Here is a 17,008-nt window from a genome sequence, read left to right as displayed (position 1 = left end):
CTAATGGAAATTCTCCAAATGGAAGAGGTTCGTTGGCAATTCTAATGGAAATTCTCCAAACGGAAACACTACACAACTGGAGAAGGACCATTCCTAGCACAAGGAGAAACCCTGCCTGCAAGAAGATTATGGCCCTTGCGTTAAAGTTACAAACAGATCAGGAAAATCTATGAAAGGAATTGGGAAGTTGAAGGGCCAATATCAGATGGATAATTCAGTAAAACACCATAACTTTGTGGCCCAACACACACTCAACTGTTAAGAGCAAGAGAATTTGCAGGAAATCATCTGACGTTAATTCTCTATCAGTACCAATACCAAAGCCTCTTTTAGAGTTTCTTTCATCTGCCTCATTCAAAATGTCAATTCCCAACTCTTCCCTTCAGACATCAGAGAGACCAACCAAAGGCTTATTCACTATTCACCACACAATAAAATCAATCCGTTTGAAATGTTTTCCGCAAAAATCTGACAACAGCATTAAAAACACAACACAACAGAAACATGTGTGCGAAGCAAACTCAAACTCAAGTGATACGTGCAGTAACACTTCTATTCCATTCTCTGCATCTGCAGCGGCTGCTGCTGAAGAGGGGCTTGAGAGAAGTTAGAAGGACTGGTGAGAAGCTTCCTAGGAGGAGAACTCTCTGGAAGAGGCCTTCCTGTTCCGACGAGGGACGTTCTTCTTGCCCCATTGTTTGACAAAAGCAGGCGGAATGTCCAATTTAGGATATTCGGCGCAAATGCCCTGTAAAGGAGGAACACATCGTACCAACTTGGGTACTTCACATATGCATCTCCTCGACAAGCACCGGAAACAATCAACCTTGCAAATGCCTCCACTTTTCTGTCGGCAGCATGTACCTTCACCCAAAGCGTATTGGTTAATTTGGCAATTCGAACTCAAAGATTCCATTCTAGGAACAACCGAATTCCATAAGGCTGTATTCACATTAATGGTTTGTGAAGGAAAAAGAAAGGCAAGGTGGATAGATAAGAAAAGATTTGGATACCTTTGAATATCTTTTCCCATCCCTTTCATTTCCTGCCAAAAAACCCTCTACAAATCCAACATCCAAAAACAACCTAAGGTCCTTAACACATGATGATACAAAAAGTTCCACGTCCCTCGCTGATCATATAAGATACTTTAATCACGTAACTGCAATTTTGAGAGAGGAATACAACACCAACAAAGAATATCTTCTTCCATTCCTAATCATTATCACCCAAAAATCCCTCTACAGATCCAACTTGCGAACTCAACTAGGATCATTACCCACATTATAATCCAAATGCGAAACATGTCACTGGTTGATCATATAGAAGACTTAAATCACACGGCTGCAAGTTGTAGAGTGGAATGAAATGCTAAAGGTATCATTCAGATCACTTTTGTTTCCAAATGTGAGTAGGAACTAAAAGCCATTTATTTCACGAGAAAATGTTTACCAAGACAGCCCAAATTGTATGTAGCAATGGAGAAGCACAAACTATATGACAAGCAACTTACTTCTCTTTCTTCCTTCCACTGCATCTCTGCACCTTCTTCTACCATTAATTTGCCCCTGTGCATTTCAGTCCCCATCCAACCATGAGTTGCAAGTGTTATTCCAACATCCTCTCTAATTTCAAACCTCAGGGTCTCATAAAAGTTTATTAGAGCTGCCTTCGCTGCCTAGTAGAACAAATCAAGCACAGAACAACACCACTAAGTAGTTGCTTTGCAGTTGAAAAAACCAGGAAACATGCTCGAATGAGCTTCTGACAACCGTACGAAGAACATATAAAATAAACTCAGATAGAATCACTTAATGTCCATTGAATCCCAGTTAACCTCTCAAGTAAAACAACAATCAACAGAGCACACAGAACAGTGCATAAAACCTATCCACTGGCACCACCGCACGGTCTGCACCACATGTCTCGTCCCTTCTCCTTCTTCAAAAAAGAAGAAGAGAGTGGTGGCCTAAGGTTTTTGGCAGCCTCAGACTCAACAACCAAATAGCCTATCTTGTAAGGCATTTGGACAACTGGGGCCTTTGGATAAGGAGAATTTTCTGGGAGGACTAAGGCGGCAGCCAGGACCTTCGCAGTTTGGCAGAATCTATCTTCTATGCTTATGAAGTTCCTTTGCCATTGGGAAGATTGGTTGATTTCATCCATATATTTGTGTGAATCATGCTGCTTCTTTTTTTGGTAATTCAGAAATTCGAATCATGCATTACATAACCCACAAAGTAGGGATTCTAGCATTTTTCCAATTCAACCTATTTTAGTCGTAGCTTTTAATCTCCATAAGGGGTTGAAATCTTCAAAACTAAACTAAACGTATATTACGAACCTCCATGATAGATTTCATAATTTTATGATACTAATTTTGCTTATGACTGAAGAAAAAATGTCATTCCAAGGAATCCAAGCCCAATCCAGTTAGTTCGATAATTATCATATTGCCTTTAGCTTGTAATTAGACTGTGCTCAAGTTATGTTGGAATGTTCGCACAGTCCCCTCATCAGTCCTACCGTGAATTTATTTTTGACAACCTGATTCTTTAACCGGCTTAAAAACACATTTTCCTCTTCTTTTTATGCCATCAAGGCTATAATAGTTATCATGACTAAAATCATTCTGCAAGATAGAATATTTCCTTTCACAAGCTACAGAGAACAAACAGATTGATTCATCTTTTAAAGGGATATTAAAACATCATGCACTGTACCATTCACAATTACTCACGGAGTATATGCTCATTCTTGGCAAGGGCAACCAGCTCTCCACCGATGCGTTAACTACGATCCGGCCATTGTATTGCCGTAGGTAAGGAAGAGTAACATAGGTAGGATAAACATTTCCCCAAAAGTTTATGTCCTGGAAGTGAAATAAAATCAAAGCCTCTCGGTGACAACTAACATAAAGGTGCATCTTAATCTGTACATCTAATTTGTAGCGAATTGCTTAAGGTTTCTTGTAATTGAGATTGCTTCTTTCTATCATTACCATCAAAACGGGAAACACGGATGTGTCAGGAGCTTCCTCGAAGTAGAACGTATGCCCCAAACTTGCTGTGTTTACCAGATGATCCACTGCAGAAAATTCAAAATAAGAATAATATGCCACACTAACTAAAAGAAACTAAAAAGCACAACAGAAATTACAGAATTAATTTTCTTCATTTGGTTGGAGAAGATGCTCCTTTAGATGGACTGCATTGCTTTGTGATTGGATCTTGGACTTGTGGACAGATTTATTAAGACAATAGATAGAAACAAAAAGGTATACAGTAAAATGTACTTGAAGTAAGGACGACACGAACTCCGAGTTTCCCCATCATTTTCTTTCCTATTGGTGGATTCTGCAAGAATCCATGGCCGTGGACAAATTCAGTAGGATTGGTGCAAGTGCCACGATGTAAGCATTTTGATTGATTACACATAATTTCAGGCATGCTTTGCTTTTACGCCCATTTTTTTCTTCAATTCATGTTGACAATAAGCACTGTTACTAAAATAACCACGATATATATGCATCCATGATACTGTCTAGATACATCCATCCATAACAAGTGATAGGGGCCAGCATCCAGACTTACCCCGCCCGTAGAAGTTGATGGTCTGATTGACGAATCTCCTACAATCATCTTCCTTGACAACATCTGCAGCCATTATCATGACATGCTTTGCACCCAGACATCTTGCATTCTCACCAATCCCCCATAGCCTCGTCTCTCTCCGAGCAACCAATACGAGATTGACTTTCCTTTTGGCATATTCATAGGCTATTTGCTACATATAAAAAAGAAGACATTCTAGGACTTGATCAGGAAAATGGCATAAAAATTGCACAGTCCACGTGATGCTAACTTAGATGAGTGATGAAGCATGTGTCTATATGGAAGGACACACAGCAATTTGATTGATCTGCTACCGTCAGCACAAACTAAAACCAAATACGATGGGTAAAGTAATAAAAGGGAAGGCTTTGGGGTTCATTTTTTCGGCGAAAAGTTTGGTTTAGTACATGGGGATGGTGTTAGAAGACTAGATGGTCAATTGGCAGCAAGCTGATTGAAGCAGAAACTGAAATGTATCATTATATTGGCTGTTGGTAAATTAAACGCCAAACATCTTTGGCCTCGTGTTCTGATACTATTTTTTTGGTAAATTGATTTCATTTAAGAAAACAAACCCCAAACCAAAACGGCCTAAGCCATGACAACCATAGCCAGCCAGAGACAATCCTGGACGGCATCAACAGACCAAGCAAACCAAAACTACCAAAACAGAACTGAGCTAGAGACAAAGCCAACTCAAGGATCAAATCCTGCAAGAGGCCCACCAATCTAATCTAGCTATCAATCTATTTCAATCAGTCTTCTTTACATTTCTCCAAGAGCTTATGGAAGCTCTAATATCTTCTTCAGTCAGTCCAATCAAGGTTCTTCCATTCAAGGTTTTATACTGCAATGCCCTAACTTTCTCTCCCTCCACTCGTGTACTATATTAAGGTGCCTAAGATGATTTAACGACAGTTTGCATGATAGAAAGCCTATAATCAGGAGGTGTTTGCTTAAGCCAAATTGATTGAGAAATAATAGCTTAATAGAAAACAGAGACACCAAACAGCAAGTTAAGAAGATGTTGTCATCACAAAAGTGGAATGAAAAAAGATCAAGATAGTAGATACTTGGATGCCCAAAAGAAGAGCAAGAAAGGACATAAGAAGGTCCCCATGTGTCAACATTTTATCTTTTACTTCTTCTCTCTTTTCTTTTTTTCTATTTTGATAATCTGAAACCGATCCTACCAACCACAACCTTAGGTTGAAATCCAATCTATCCAATCTTGATCTTAACAGGGCTAATTGTATGTTGACAGCATTAAAAGAAAGAAGGGGGTTGAAGGGGTTACCTCCCCAATGGCAGAAGAAGCTCCAGTGATAATAACCACTTTATCTTCCATGTCTTCACTAAACAAAGAGCTGTAAACCCACTCACAGACACTGATGAAAGACAAGGCCGGCCATGCAAAGGCCAGCATCACCATGCTTGCCGGCGGTACCACCCAATTCAGCGCAGAGTTTATCAAATCCATTACAACAGAAAGATCAAACCCACAAATATTATGAAGAGATAAATGTTGGGTTTTTAGTTGTTTTGAGAGAAATAAAGAGGAAGAAGAAGAAGAAAAAGAGATAAGAAGAGGGTGGTGAGAAGGGGGAAATGGGTTGGCAATTAAGTGGTGAACACACGTGTTGGGGGTTGCAGGCTGGTGGTGTGACGAATGGAGGACTGGTTTGGAGGTTCTGCATGCAAAAAAAAGAAAAAGAAAAAGAAAACTGATGCCAATCCAACTCCCCAGTTTGGCATCTTGTACGTTACGCCTCTCTCTGACTCAAAATTTGTACTGGCAAAACTCTCCATCAAACTTATCAACTGAACTTTTTCATCAAGATGAATATTTTTCTCTTACCATATAAAGATAACATTTTTTTTTCTCGAATGAACTTGCATAATTAAAAAAATGCTGCAGACACAGATTCAGCACAAATATGGTTGGAATCGTTTGATGTGTAAGCTCTACATTTAACATGTAGGACCCACATACATTAAACGATTCCAAAAACATCTGTATGGATTTGTGCACAGATATCCATGTCCTTAGCATTAACCTTCAAATTAAGAACCGAACAAAACTTTAATAGCTTCAGGAATTATTTTGCTATGAGAGTCTACGAAGTAACCATATACTTCATTTTACTAGCTGTCTTGCTCTCAGTCCATCAACTTCAACATTAGTAGAGGTTCTTAAAAGGTTTTTGTTTTGTTAGTAGAGCAACATACAAGGAGGTTAAATTCCTTTCACCGCCACGGAAATCATGGTTCTCAACACCGTCGTTATGAGCCCCATCATGTGTTTATTGGTCATCTAAACCGTTCATTTTATAGAATTCACAGAATAGTACATTTATTTCAAAAACTTAGCTTGATTAGATATCCATGGGTATATCAAAATTTGAATTTGTTCATAAAATAATTATAGACGATTTATTTAACTTTAAAAGTATTGACAATTTGTACCGTCCATTTTATAAATAAAATTCAAGCTGATTTTTTTTGTGTATGATATAAAATTTTGTGGGCCTTACAAAATGAAAGTTCAGATTATAACAACAATAGACCCCCGATAGGGCCATAATGGCAGTGGTGGAAAACCCACCTTCGCCACGCCGGTGGAAGAATTTAATCCCAACAGTATAGAGTAAAGTTCAGGGAAGCGTAAAAATTTGCAGAAATTACCCAGGCTGGGATCCGTTTGTACCAGTTCCCCTGAAATTGATTCCAGATTTTGAACCAAAAAACGAATCTTTCGAAACCTTAGCCTTAGCTAGAGCTTCACCCGAGACAAAGAAGATATCGAGCAGTAGAGTTTCAAAGTTACGAATCAGCATCTCAAATTGATTTAGAGAGAGAGAGGCTGCTCTGTGCCTCTGTTGTCAATGAAGTGGCTCAGTGATTCGACTAGCCTGCGCTTATGCGGTCGATTTCAGCTTGGAAAATTGGAGAATTTGATAATGTAGCTTGTGTGGATATAGACTACAGAGATGCATGTTACTGTTGAGAGAGATTTACGAGATGATAGGAGTGATAAGGGAGACGGAAGGGAAGCAAAGGGCGGTGGAGCGAGGGGTGTTGGAAAAACGTAAGCATATTAATTTGTTGGAAAATTATACGTAATATAATTATATATTTATTTTGATGAATGATTGAAAAAATAATATTATCTATTTTGATGATATTTCGGTAAATGCTAATCTATCGAAAAGTCTTTTTCGGACTAAATTTTCTAGGCTTTGAAACATTGCATAAAGTCTCTTGGATTTAATGTTTAATATTTACAAATACTTAGTAAGCTTAATACATGCTTTAACGGAATTATTCAGATGAATTTTGAATTTTGAGCTACAGGTTGACGAACGAATTGGTTGACAGGTCGACTGTCTGAACAGAAGAGGTTGTCAACCGAACTTCACTGAATGACAAACTGGTTGAGAGAGCGGATTACCTCCCGGTCAACCGGCCGGACGACAGGTAGTATAATATATTTATACAGATTTCTGCAGATCAGCAAAATCTCAACGGCTATATTTTTCCTAAATTAACTCTACAACGGCTCTATCACTCTACAAAACGGCTACTAGGAGATTGAATGACTATATAAGCTTTCAAGAGCTCATTAATGAGTACCAATCCTAGCTACATCATTCCATATCATTCCAAGAGAAAATTCTCCAAAGATCAAAGTCTAAATTCTCTTTGTTCTTCCACTTTCATATTTTTCTTGAGAGAAAATTTGTACAAGTCGTGAGCGATAATTTTCACACTTTCTCCACGTACTTGTAATTCCTAATTCCTAAGCGAATGTTTGAGTCAATCACTTAAAAGCTTAGAAGACCAAATTCGGGTTTGAATTTGGGTGTTATTGTTTTTTAGAGGTTTTCGGAGAAAACTCTTGCGGTTGCACTAGCTTCTCGGGAAAGCTAGGGGATAAGGTCGTTGTAAACACCCGCGAGACTTACTGCTTGTAATCTTTTTTAAGATTAAAGAAACCTTCAAGTAATTACTTAAGGAGAAGTGGACTAAGCCGGACCGTGGACAAATCCGGATCGAACCACTATAATCGGGTTCTATCTCTCTAATTATCCTTTTTATTTGCTCATATTATTTTGATTAAAAATTTGTTAGAGATAATCTTTAGTGGCATTTTTATATAGCAACTCTATTCCCCTTTTAGGTTGCCATTATTTGGGTAACAAGGGGCTCGTCGGTCGGAGACGGAGGTGGTTTGCCGGGATCAGGAAAGAGTAAAGGCGCGAGTTCTTTCATCAAAATCTTGGACACGTGGTGACGTACTTTTTTGTATCAGCTAAATAGATAGGCTACTTGGTTATGAATGCAAAGCATAGCCTTACGGCCCTTACCAAACATCGCAGCGTTTGAGTTCGACTAATTCTTTAACGAATTTAAAATTTGAGCTCGAATTTGACTCGATTCATTTGCATCATTGACTTACCGTATCTGCGTCGAGCAAAAGTGAAGGTTCCAAAGTATATTAGGAACACGAAATAATATGTTCAGCTCCATCAAATGGCTATAAAGACCCGAATTTATGCACTGAGTGACGAATTTTAAAGTATTCAAGCGGTTGAACTAGCAACTTGGTGGTGATAGATTGTGACTTTTACTCACAATTTTACACTAGGATCCACTGCTTGTACTCACGGTTATTGTTTTACGCTTGCACTTTCAATTTTTTCTCTCATAAACTTTAGAATTTTAGGAAATTTTCAAAAGATGTTTTCAAGCTCGTCTTTGAGGTCTGTTTCCCGCTTTAGCACACGCATGCATGCATATTTTGTGACCAAGGGTGACATGTAGACTGTAGACATTTGGGTAGGGACAAGGGATATAGGATCCCAGCCCTGTGGGAACTGGGAAGAGCTCAAAACTGTTCCAATTCAACGCGGCAATTTGTAACCACCACGACCTTTCATTGTCAATACTACCATGCTGCAAAACCTCTGGCCATGCTCATTTCTAGGACTACCCAACTCACTGCACTCTCTCTCTCTCTCTCACACACACACACAACCCAAATGAATGATCAATCTTCAAAACCCTCAAAGCTTTCCTTATTTACCTTTTTCTCCATTTTTTTGCCATTTTTGTCCATCTCCTTCAATTTCTGTTTTTTTTCTCTCACCCCATTTCCCATTTTCTAAAAAATCAAAACGATTACATTTTGGCTGTGAATAAATATACTACACAATAACACAACTTTTTTTGTTTTGGGAACCCAGAATCTCCCCCTTAGGTTAACACCTTGACCAGAAATCCTGCATCAACCAGAAGGATATGTACATATAGGTCAACATATTGTATAAATGCTATCAATGCTGGATTTCAGGTCTGGGTTTTGATTCTTTATTCTTCTTGTGAGAGGGCCTTTGTCAGGTTTCGTTCTTTCTTAGCAATTTTACCATTCTTGTTTTGAAATACATTTTTCAATTCCACCCTCAGGAGAACTTCACATTAATGACATTTTCCTGTTCTTGATTGTAACAACAGATTTTGAATTCTGCCTGCCCACTTTGAGCCTCTTTTTCTCCTTTTCCCCTCAATATTTGTTTCTTCACGTTACCCGTGTGTTGTTTTGAAGAACTGGGTATTTTCGCTAGGCGAGGCAAATTTCTGGATGTTTGAGGGGAAATTGATTGGAGTTATAGGCTCTATGCTCTTTGTTTTGAGAAATTTCTGATTTATGTTACGTTCAAAAGCTAAGCCATTGAATTACAAGAGGATTCCGAGTCGTGGCTTGATTCCTATCATCAAATTGGCGCTGGGGATGAATGTGGTCTTATTGAGAAATGGGATGAATTGGAGAGTATCAAGGTTTTACATATCGAAAATTGAAAGGCGCCTTAAGAATTGGAAAAAGGAATTGCACAAGGGTACTTGTAGTGCAAATTTGGAGGGCTTACCTATTTGATAAAAACAGGTAGCAATTCCTAAAGATGGGCTGCATTTGCTCTAAAGGATCCAATGCAGATGATTATGTTGTCGATAATGAGACTGAGAAAGAGCTAAATAAATCTTCAGAACCATCATTTGCTCCCTCAAAGAGAGAGGAGATTGTAGTTTACGATGAGTCTGTTCACACGATATCTAAGCCCGTGGTACAAGCCAGTATGAGCTCTGTAAGGAGCTCTGTAAGGAGTAAACAAGATGACGAAGAGAAGAAAACGAGAATTGTTGAAAGGCCAATAAGCGGCCACCATCAAAGGCGAGCTACATTGGATGTTGTAGTCATGGAAGGACAAGCGGCGATGTCACGGATAATCAGCATGCCACGTGGGACAGAAGGAGAACAAATTGCTGCAGGGTGGCCATCTTGGCTAACTTCAGTTGCCGGAGAGGCCATCCAGGGATGGGTTCCTCGAAGCGCAGATTCATTCGAGAAGTTAAACAAAGTCAGTTTCTTACTTCTCTTACATTTACTAGCTTGTTCTTGAAATTGCGTTTTGATTGGCATACACGGGTAGATTCTCTAGATTGTAGTTTTTCTTGTTTTTCCACGTGAATGGGTTGTTCCTTTACTTAACCGACTTATGATAAGAGATATCTGGACTAGAATAGACAACCAACCAACACCAAATTATTCTCTATTTATGTCGAAGAGGGTGTGGCTTTCTTTTTTGATTGTGGATGATTCTTGTTTAGCGGGCATACTGCATCAGTGGATATAAAATCATTTTCCGCATGGTATGCATTACTTATGTGAATTGACCTCCATGAAGTTTGGAAGTGATATCTCATAAAACCAGGTGTATCATGCAGCCAAATGAACACAATTTGATCTTAAGCTTTGCAACCTAAGTTTAAATGGCATAGATGTACCGAAAGAACAGGTGTATAAAGCACGAAATGATTCACATATATTGAGCAATTTGAGCTGCATGTTGTCATATGATGAATGCAATTCAAAATGATAATTCTTGAACACAAGTTACCCTTCTAGCTAAATTCTGTGGAGCAGTACTCGAAACATCTATATGGTTTTAAATTACAGGCATGCATAAGTGGTATAGAGTCTTGTGAAATGAAGCCAAAGACAACAATAATAGATGCTTGTGTGACCTTTGATACCATGAAAACTTCTCTAATAACTTAGGTTTGTAACTTCTGAAGTCAGTTTTACACTTGGAAAATTCCATAGGCTAATGTTCTTGACGGATGTTCATTGACTTTCAATTGATTTTTATGTTTATACAGATCGGACAAGGAACTTATAGCAGTGTATATAAGGCCCGGGACCTAAAAACTGGCAAAGTTGTTGCAATGAAGAAAGTGCGATTTGTAAATATGGATCCAGAGAGTGTTCGTTTTATGGCTAGGGAAATCCACGTCTTGCGGAAACTGGACCACCCAAATGTAATGAAGCTTGAGGGTCTAGTCACTTCGAGGGTGTCAGGAAGCTTGTACCTTGTATTTGAATACATGGAACACGATCTTGCCGGTCTTGCAGCATCTCCTAAGATAAAGTTCACTGAACCACAGGTAATGCCTTTCATTTTTTTCTAATCATGAGGTCTTTGTCATAATTCATTGGCTTGGACTACATATCTAAAGGGAACGTATAATATTTGGTTGATTCTGTTGTCATTGCATATATTATCTCCCAAACCATGGGCACGTAATACCTTGGGGATGTGGTATTATCAATCCCATCACTTTTAGTCCGACAGGATCACTTATCCAATGAGTCCCTTCATTAATACTCCAGTCAAACACAAGGGCCCTTAATGTAAAGTTGAACCTTGAAATTTTACAGGAATGACATGTATTGCTGGAAATTTTAAGCTTGTATTGTGAAGGCACAACTATGGTTGTTTAGAACTCATTCTTTATCTCTCTATCCATTTTAAAATTTATGAGCTTTGGAAGAAAATAAGAATGTAATTTGGTTAGTTGAAATAGAGAATCGGAGAAGAAATTGATGAATCTGACTGGATTGTATTTGGAAAAGTATATGGCAGTTCTTATCTGATGAATCCAAATGGATTGGTTTGGTCAATTATGTTGCGAAGTTTAGTACGTCGACTGGACCGCTTGTATGCCAACTTGTATATCAAACAAAAGACCTGATGATTGACTTGATACTTGCCCAAATTTTTGTGTCCATTTTATCAACTCTCCAAAATTACCCGCTGTTTTGTTTATTTAACTAGTTGGGCTCTTTATCACTTAAACTTCAAGAGAGAAGGGCAAAAGGGGATACCTTAGAATATTGTTCTTTAGCTATTTGAAATCATCAAATGATTTGGGAAATCAAAAGGTGAAAAAAAAAGGGAAGAAAATTTGGGACAGGGACTGTTTGATTTCCTTGGTACCCATATATGTGATACTGTGGTGGGCTTGCAGATTAAATGCTACATGCAACAGCTTCTTTGTGGACTTGAACACTGCCATAGTCGTGGGGTTTTGCATCGAGACATCAAGGGTTCAAATCTTCTAATTGACAACAATGGGGTTCTCAAGATAGGAGACTTTGGTCTGGCAAACTTTTTTCAGCATGATCAAAAGCAGCCATTAACAAGTCGTGTAGTAACTCTATGGTATAGAGCTCCAGAACTTTTGCTTGGTGCAACTGAGTATGGAGTTGGCATCGATCTCTGGAGTGCTGGTTGCATCCTTGCGGAGTTGTTCGCAGGGAAGCCAATCATGCCCGGAAGAACAGAGGTATTTTCCTTTTGCATTGTTTGATTTTGTTACTTGGTACTTCTTGTGCATGACATTGAGGTTCTTCTTGTCATCCTTCATCTTCTTCTTTGAATCTTTCTTAGGGTGTTGGAACTTTTGGAAGGGAAAGAGAAAGTAATTAGGGAGAAATTCTGCGATAAGTACTAATTTTCCTTTGGTTGGTTTTACACTGAAAAGGAAAGTGAGAAGAAAAATATTTTCTCATGTCTAGTTTTCAAGAGGAAAGGGGAAGAAAATTACATGCAATGAATCTAGCAAAGAAGAAGCAGAAAGATAATTTATGGAAAAGAGGTGGGAGATAGGATTCATTAGTTTTTTTGCTCTCTTTCCTCCCCTATTAAGAGCCAAAAAAGGAGGGTAATTATCATTTCTCCTCCCTTCCTCAACTTTTGTTAAAGTATCCAACTCAAAACCAATTTGACAATGAGTGGAGAGGCTGTCCAAGCTCGTATACTAGTTTTGGAGGTACAAGCTCTAACACCAAACACACCCTTATTCTGTTTACAGTCACATTAAGTGTTTAGTCCTGGAAATGATATTAGTTTCTGATTCTTTTCTGTACAATTCTAGATTGCCACCTTGGTTTTGGGTCATTTTCTGCAACAAACGTGATTTTACCAGTAATTGCTAGTGTTTTCCATCTCATATTTCAGAACTTGTTGGACTATTTTACCTCCTCCTCCTAGCTTCCATAGTTTGCATGTTTATTCATCTGAATAATACCCAAATTGCAAGATTTTCCCACCTCATGTTTAACTATGACCCTTTCACATCATACGCCATCCAAATGTTTTTCTGATTGGTTATGCTTTGGTGGTTTGGCAATCTATGGTTTATTTAGTAGCTAGCTATACTTATTTTGAAAGTTTTTAAATCTGTTCACAGTGATGATTAAGGTTGTTCAACAAGCTCTATTGGTATGAAAATGCTAGTGATTCAATACGGAAGTTAACTCATAATAGCTTCATCCAAAACTATTCTCAGGTTGAGCAAATGCATAAGATTTTCAAGTTTTGTGGTTCACCGTCTGAGGAATACTGGAGGAAATCAAAGTTACCACATGCTACTAGTTTTAAGCCTCAGCATCCTTACAGGCGCTGTGTTGCCGAGACATTCAAGGATTTCCCTTCTTCAGCTTTGGCTCTTATTGATGTCCTCCTCACAATTGAACCTGAGCAGCGGGGCACTGCTGCTTCTGCACTTGGTAGTGAGGTAATTTTGAGAAAGTGGTTTCCCAGAGTACTGGAATTTGGCTCTTCACATGAAACTTTGACATGCAACAAAACAAATTTAGAAAATCAAAAAATTCTATAACCCAGGCAAAGGGTAGAAAACAGAACACTTCTCGGTGGCATCCTTGATCTTATTATCAGGGGCTCCAAGTGGGAAAAAGAACTAGCTATGTCAAGTCCTTTAAAATTTCACATGTTCGTGGCACGAGTTATGTGAATTCCTTTTCTTCATAAGTTGGTTCTTGGGTTTGAATATTTTTCATGCATTGAGTAATTCTTGAATCCTGCGGTTGCAGCTCTGGTCAAAAGTTTGAAAATATTTTGATGCACATTTGTTTATGCACCCCTTATTGTATATTGCCTTTTTGCATCCGTTATTTATTTCATTTGGAGTCCACTCTCAGAAAATTGTGAATTCTGCTGTTCAGTTCTTCACGACAAAGCCATTCCCTTGTGATCCAGCAAGTTTACCAAAGTATCCTCCAAGCAAGGAGTTTGATGTCAAGGTTCGAGAGGAGGAAGCAAGAAGGTACACTCTTTTATGCATGTATCATAATTCTAGTAAATATACGTGTCAAGTGTGAACTCACATTGCGTAAAGGATGAGCCGTCTTATTCAGAGGCTCAATATTGAAGCATAACATTTTCCATCTATTCTTTGTCGATATGGAATGACTTGGTAGGTTTTTAGTGACATGTGTTAAATGGTGTTAGTTGTGAATCTGCAGAAATTACTTGCAGAGCTGATAGCTTGATGCTAACACATTCATGCTGGTGCAATTATTCTACCTCTTCTAAAAAGCCTTTGCTGTGTTTTGCAGTGCATGATTTCACTCAGTCAATTCTTGGAATTACCCTTCTACTTGATTTCACAAAAAGGGGTCTTAGAGTGTTTGAGAGTAACCTGAAAAGGATGGAATTTTCTCCAAAAAGAACCCTCCAAGCTGATAGTGAAACTAGCTCAGATGAGCTGCACAATTGTGACCTGTCATCGCAAAACCTGAACAAACAAGCATGGAAAGAACCATGCAAGCAAAGAATATGATGAAAACTTGCTGGCTTACAACAATTTCAGGAGCAAGCATCTTAATAAGAACTTGAGAATCGCTGTCAATGACCACAGAAGACCAGCCTAACGAGATCTCCAATACTTTAATTCTCTCTCTAGCAGCAAAGCCTCAGCTAAAAGACATAACCTCCCTTTTGAATATCTTTTCTGTAAGCACCATTGAAAGCGTCATTGTAACCTCGAAGAGGCCGAACCCAGGATTTGTTGACAGCTACTTTTCCTAGGAGACAACCACTTGAATAGAAGCGTTGATAATTCTAAAAGTAGATGGAAAATTTATTGTTCATTTGCTCCTTTTCCTGCATTGTAGTGACAAGTTATTTTCTCCGGACATTAATATTTGTTTAATAACTACGACAGGAGAAAAGCTGAGACTGTACAAGGACGCGGACATGAATCCGTAAGACGAGGTTCAAGAGAATGCAAAGAGGTGCCTACGCCTGAATTTGATACACAGGGACTGGTCACTTTACAGGTATCTCTTTCCAAATAGTTATTAGGTCCTTTAGTATTCCATATTTTCTTCAAAAAAATTTCATGGCTAACTTAGAGACCACAGGGAGAGCCAAATCCTAAAAGTATCAGTGTGAAATATCATCCCCACGAGGATGGTGGGTCTGGTTTCCCAATTGACCCGCCCGGAGGACTTGGAAAGAATGGATTCTCCCATTCTGCCTCTATGGTTCATCCCAGTGCAGTAGGATATACATGGACAAAAAAGGTAGCGGATCGGCATCATTGTCCAGAGGGAAGAATTGGCTCCTCGGGACGCAGGACAGATCTGAGAAGACAGACATCTTACATGCCTCAGGAGGGAGCAGGCTTGTACACCAATTGTTCTAAGAAGGATGAAGGGATGTCTGGGAAGGATAGGGTATGCTGCTTCTGTATCATTAAATCAAATTTCTAATAATGTTGCATGCAGATTCTGGGATTTAACTATCTATCCAGTATAACCCATAATCTGAAGTTTAATTACCCATCCTGATCATGCATAGCAGCATAAGCATTCTCAAAATCTTGCATTGTTGGGACTAACACTGCTACCTAAGAAGCGCAGGCGCATCCTCATAATCATTATCTTATTTCAGTTTTATCTCTACCTCGGTAGAAATAATGGTTTTGTTTGTTCTGTCAATCCTTGATTTATATATAGAATATGCATTTCCTTATTCAAAGTATCCTCCACTCATTCGTATCTTAATTTCTGAGAAAATGATTGTCCGCTTGTCTGTAGTGTGTCGTTACATGCCCTTATCCTGTATCAGTACACGTACTTCTTAGCTGGGGTTACACATACACGAATTTGCCATTGCCTGGATCAGGAAAATGTTATTCTTGTTCCACTGCTTCGTATTTTTGGTGCGCCGTTTGTTCACAACATCATTTTGCCATTTTGTTGTTACTCAGGTTTATGTACCAAATAAAAGCAGGATCCACTGTTCTGGACCATTGATGCCCCCAGGTGGGAACATGGAAGACATGCTCAAGGAGCACGAAAGACAAATTCAAGAGGCAGTTCGGAAAGCACGCCTTGACAAGGCAAGGACCAAGAGGAACTGCTACGATCATCAAAATAACAATACACAGCACCAAAATGGAAACGCTCGGTATCCCTAGTCCTTAGATTCTGCCATCCTTTTAGGAAAGAATCTCATCAAATTCAGCCATATCAGTCTCCGAGCTAACTTGCTTTTTTAACCGGGAATTGGAAGTAGTCTTTGCTGGGAGTTGTAATCAGTCTTTGCCGGGAGTTGGAAGCAGTTGATATGGTTGAATCCAAGAGCGAGGTGGTCATATCTGCACTTCTGTACTAGGGGTATTACATTCCATTTTTGTCCCTGACGACTCCTTCGATTTGCTGTAAGTTGTTTGGGGCAGGAAATCTGCATTGTATGTACAGCTGAAGGTTCCTGTTTCTTAGTCATTGCATATACGCATATCCAGTTCTTCCTTGTGACGGTTCCACGGGAACAGATTCAGTGTTTGTTTGGTGTCATTACATTTATAGAGGGCATGTTATTGCGTAAACAGCTTGGGAAATGGAATCTCGAATGTATCTGATACTTCATTGAACAATGCTTAGAATACAACCCAAAATCGAGCAAAAGAGGCTCCTGGAGAGAAATTATGTTGAAACAACTTGCAAGCTGACCTTGATACTGTGTTTATATACTAAACGATGCAATTTGCATTTCTCATATTTTCATCGACAAGCAGCATCGAGTCGATCAAACATCAGAAGTTCGTTATTGTAACCAAACCAAAGGTCGAGTATAATTTTGAAAATAGACTATTCTGATATTTATGATGCATTAATCCATTCGTGTGGCTTGGATGATTTTAAGAATGTTCAGATCAATGTGATGAATGCAGAGTGAGCCACC

The 17,008-nt window shown here is 38.9% G+C and overlaps 2 protein-coding genes across 2 annotated transcripts; one reads left to right on the top strand and one right to left on the bottom strand.

The window, feature by feature from the left end:
• Window positions 1–276: 276 nt before the first annotated feature.
• Window positions 277–6,684, bottom strand: LOC131311764 (11-beta-hydroxysteroid dehydrogenase B). The gene is made up of 6 exons (XM_058339334.1): window positions 4,912–6,684; window positions 3,594–3,786; window positions 3,002–3,087; window positions 2,741–2,872; window positions 1,514–1,678; window positions 277–864 (listed from the first exon to the last, which is right to left on the bottom strand). The coding sequence occupies exons 1-6, from the start codon at window positions 5,092–5,094 to the stop codon at window positions 553–555; spliced, it is 1,071 nt and encodes a 356-aa protein (XP_058195317.1). The 5' UTR covers window positions 5,095–6,684; the 3' UTR covers window positions 277–552.
• A 1,986-nt stretch (window positions 6,685–8,670) lies between these two features.
• Window positions 8,671–16,757, top strand: LOC131310656 (probable serine/threonine-protein kinase At1g54610). Its single transcript, XM_058337809.1, has 8 exons — window positions 8,671–10,030; window positions 10,833–11,117; window positions 11,982–12,299; window positions 13,305–13,532; window positions 13,981–14,081; window positions 14,982–15,096; window positions 15,181–15,495; window positions 16,032–16,757. The coding sequence occupies exons 1-8, from the start codon at window positions 9,575–9,577 to the stop codon at window positions 16,239–16,241; spliced, it is 2,028 nt and encodes a 675-aa protein (XP_058193792.1). The 5' UTR covers window positions 8,671–9,574; the 3' UTR covers window positions 16,242–16,757.
• The last annotated feature ends 251 nt before the right edge of the window (window positions 16,758–17,008 follow it).

This window comes from Rhododendron vialii, chromosome 12a (genome assembly GCF_030253575.1).
Source record: "Rhododendron vialii isolate Sample 1 chromosome 12a, ASM3025357v1".
Lineage (NCBI taxonomy): Eukaryota > Viridiplantae > Streptophyta > Magnoliopsida > Ericales > Ericaceae > Rhododendron > Rhododendron vialii.
The sequence above is the reverse complement of the archived record's forward strand: the minus strand, read 5'-3'. Positions and strand labels throughout refer to the sequence as shown.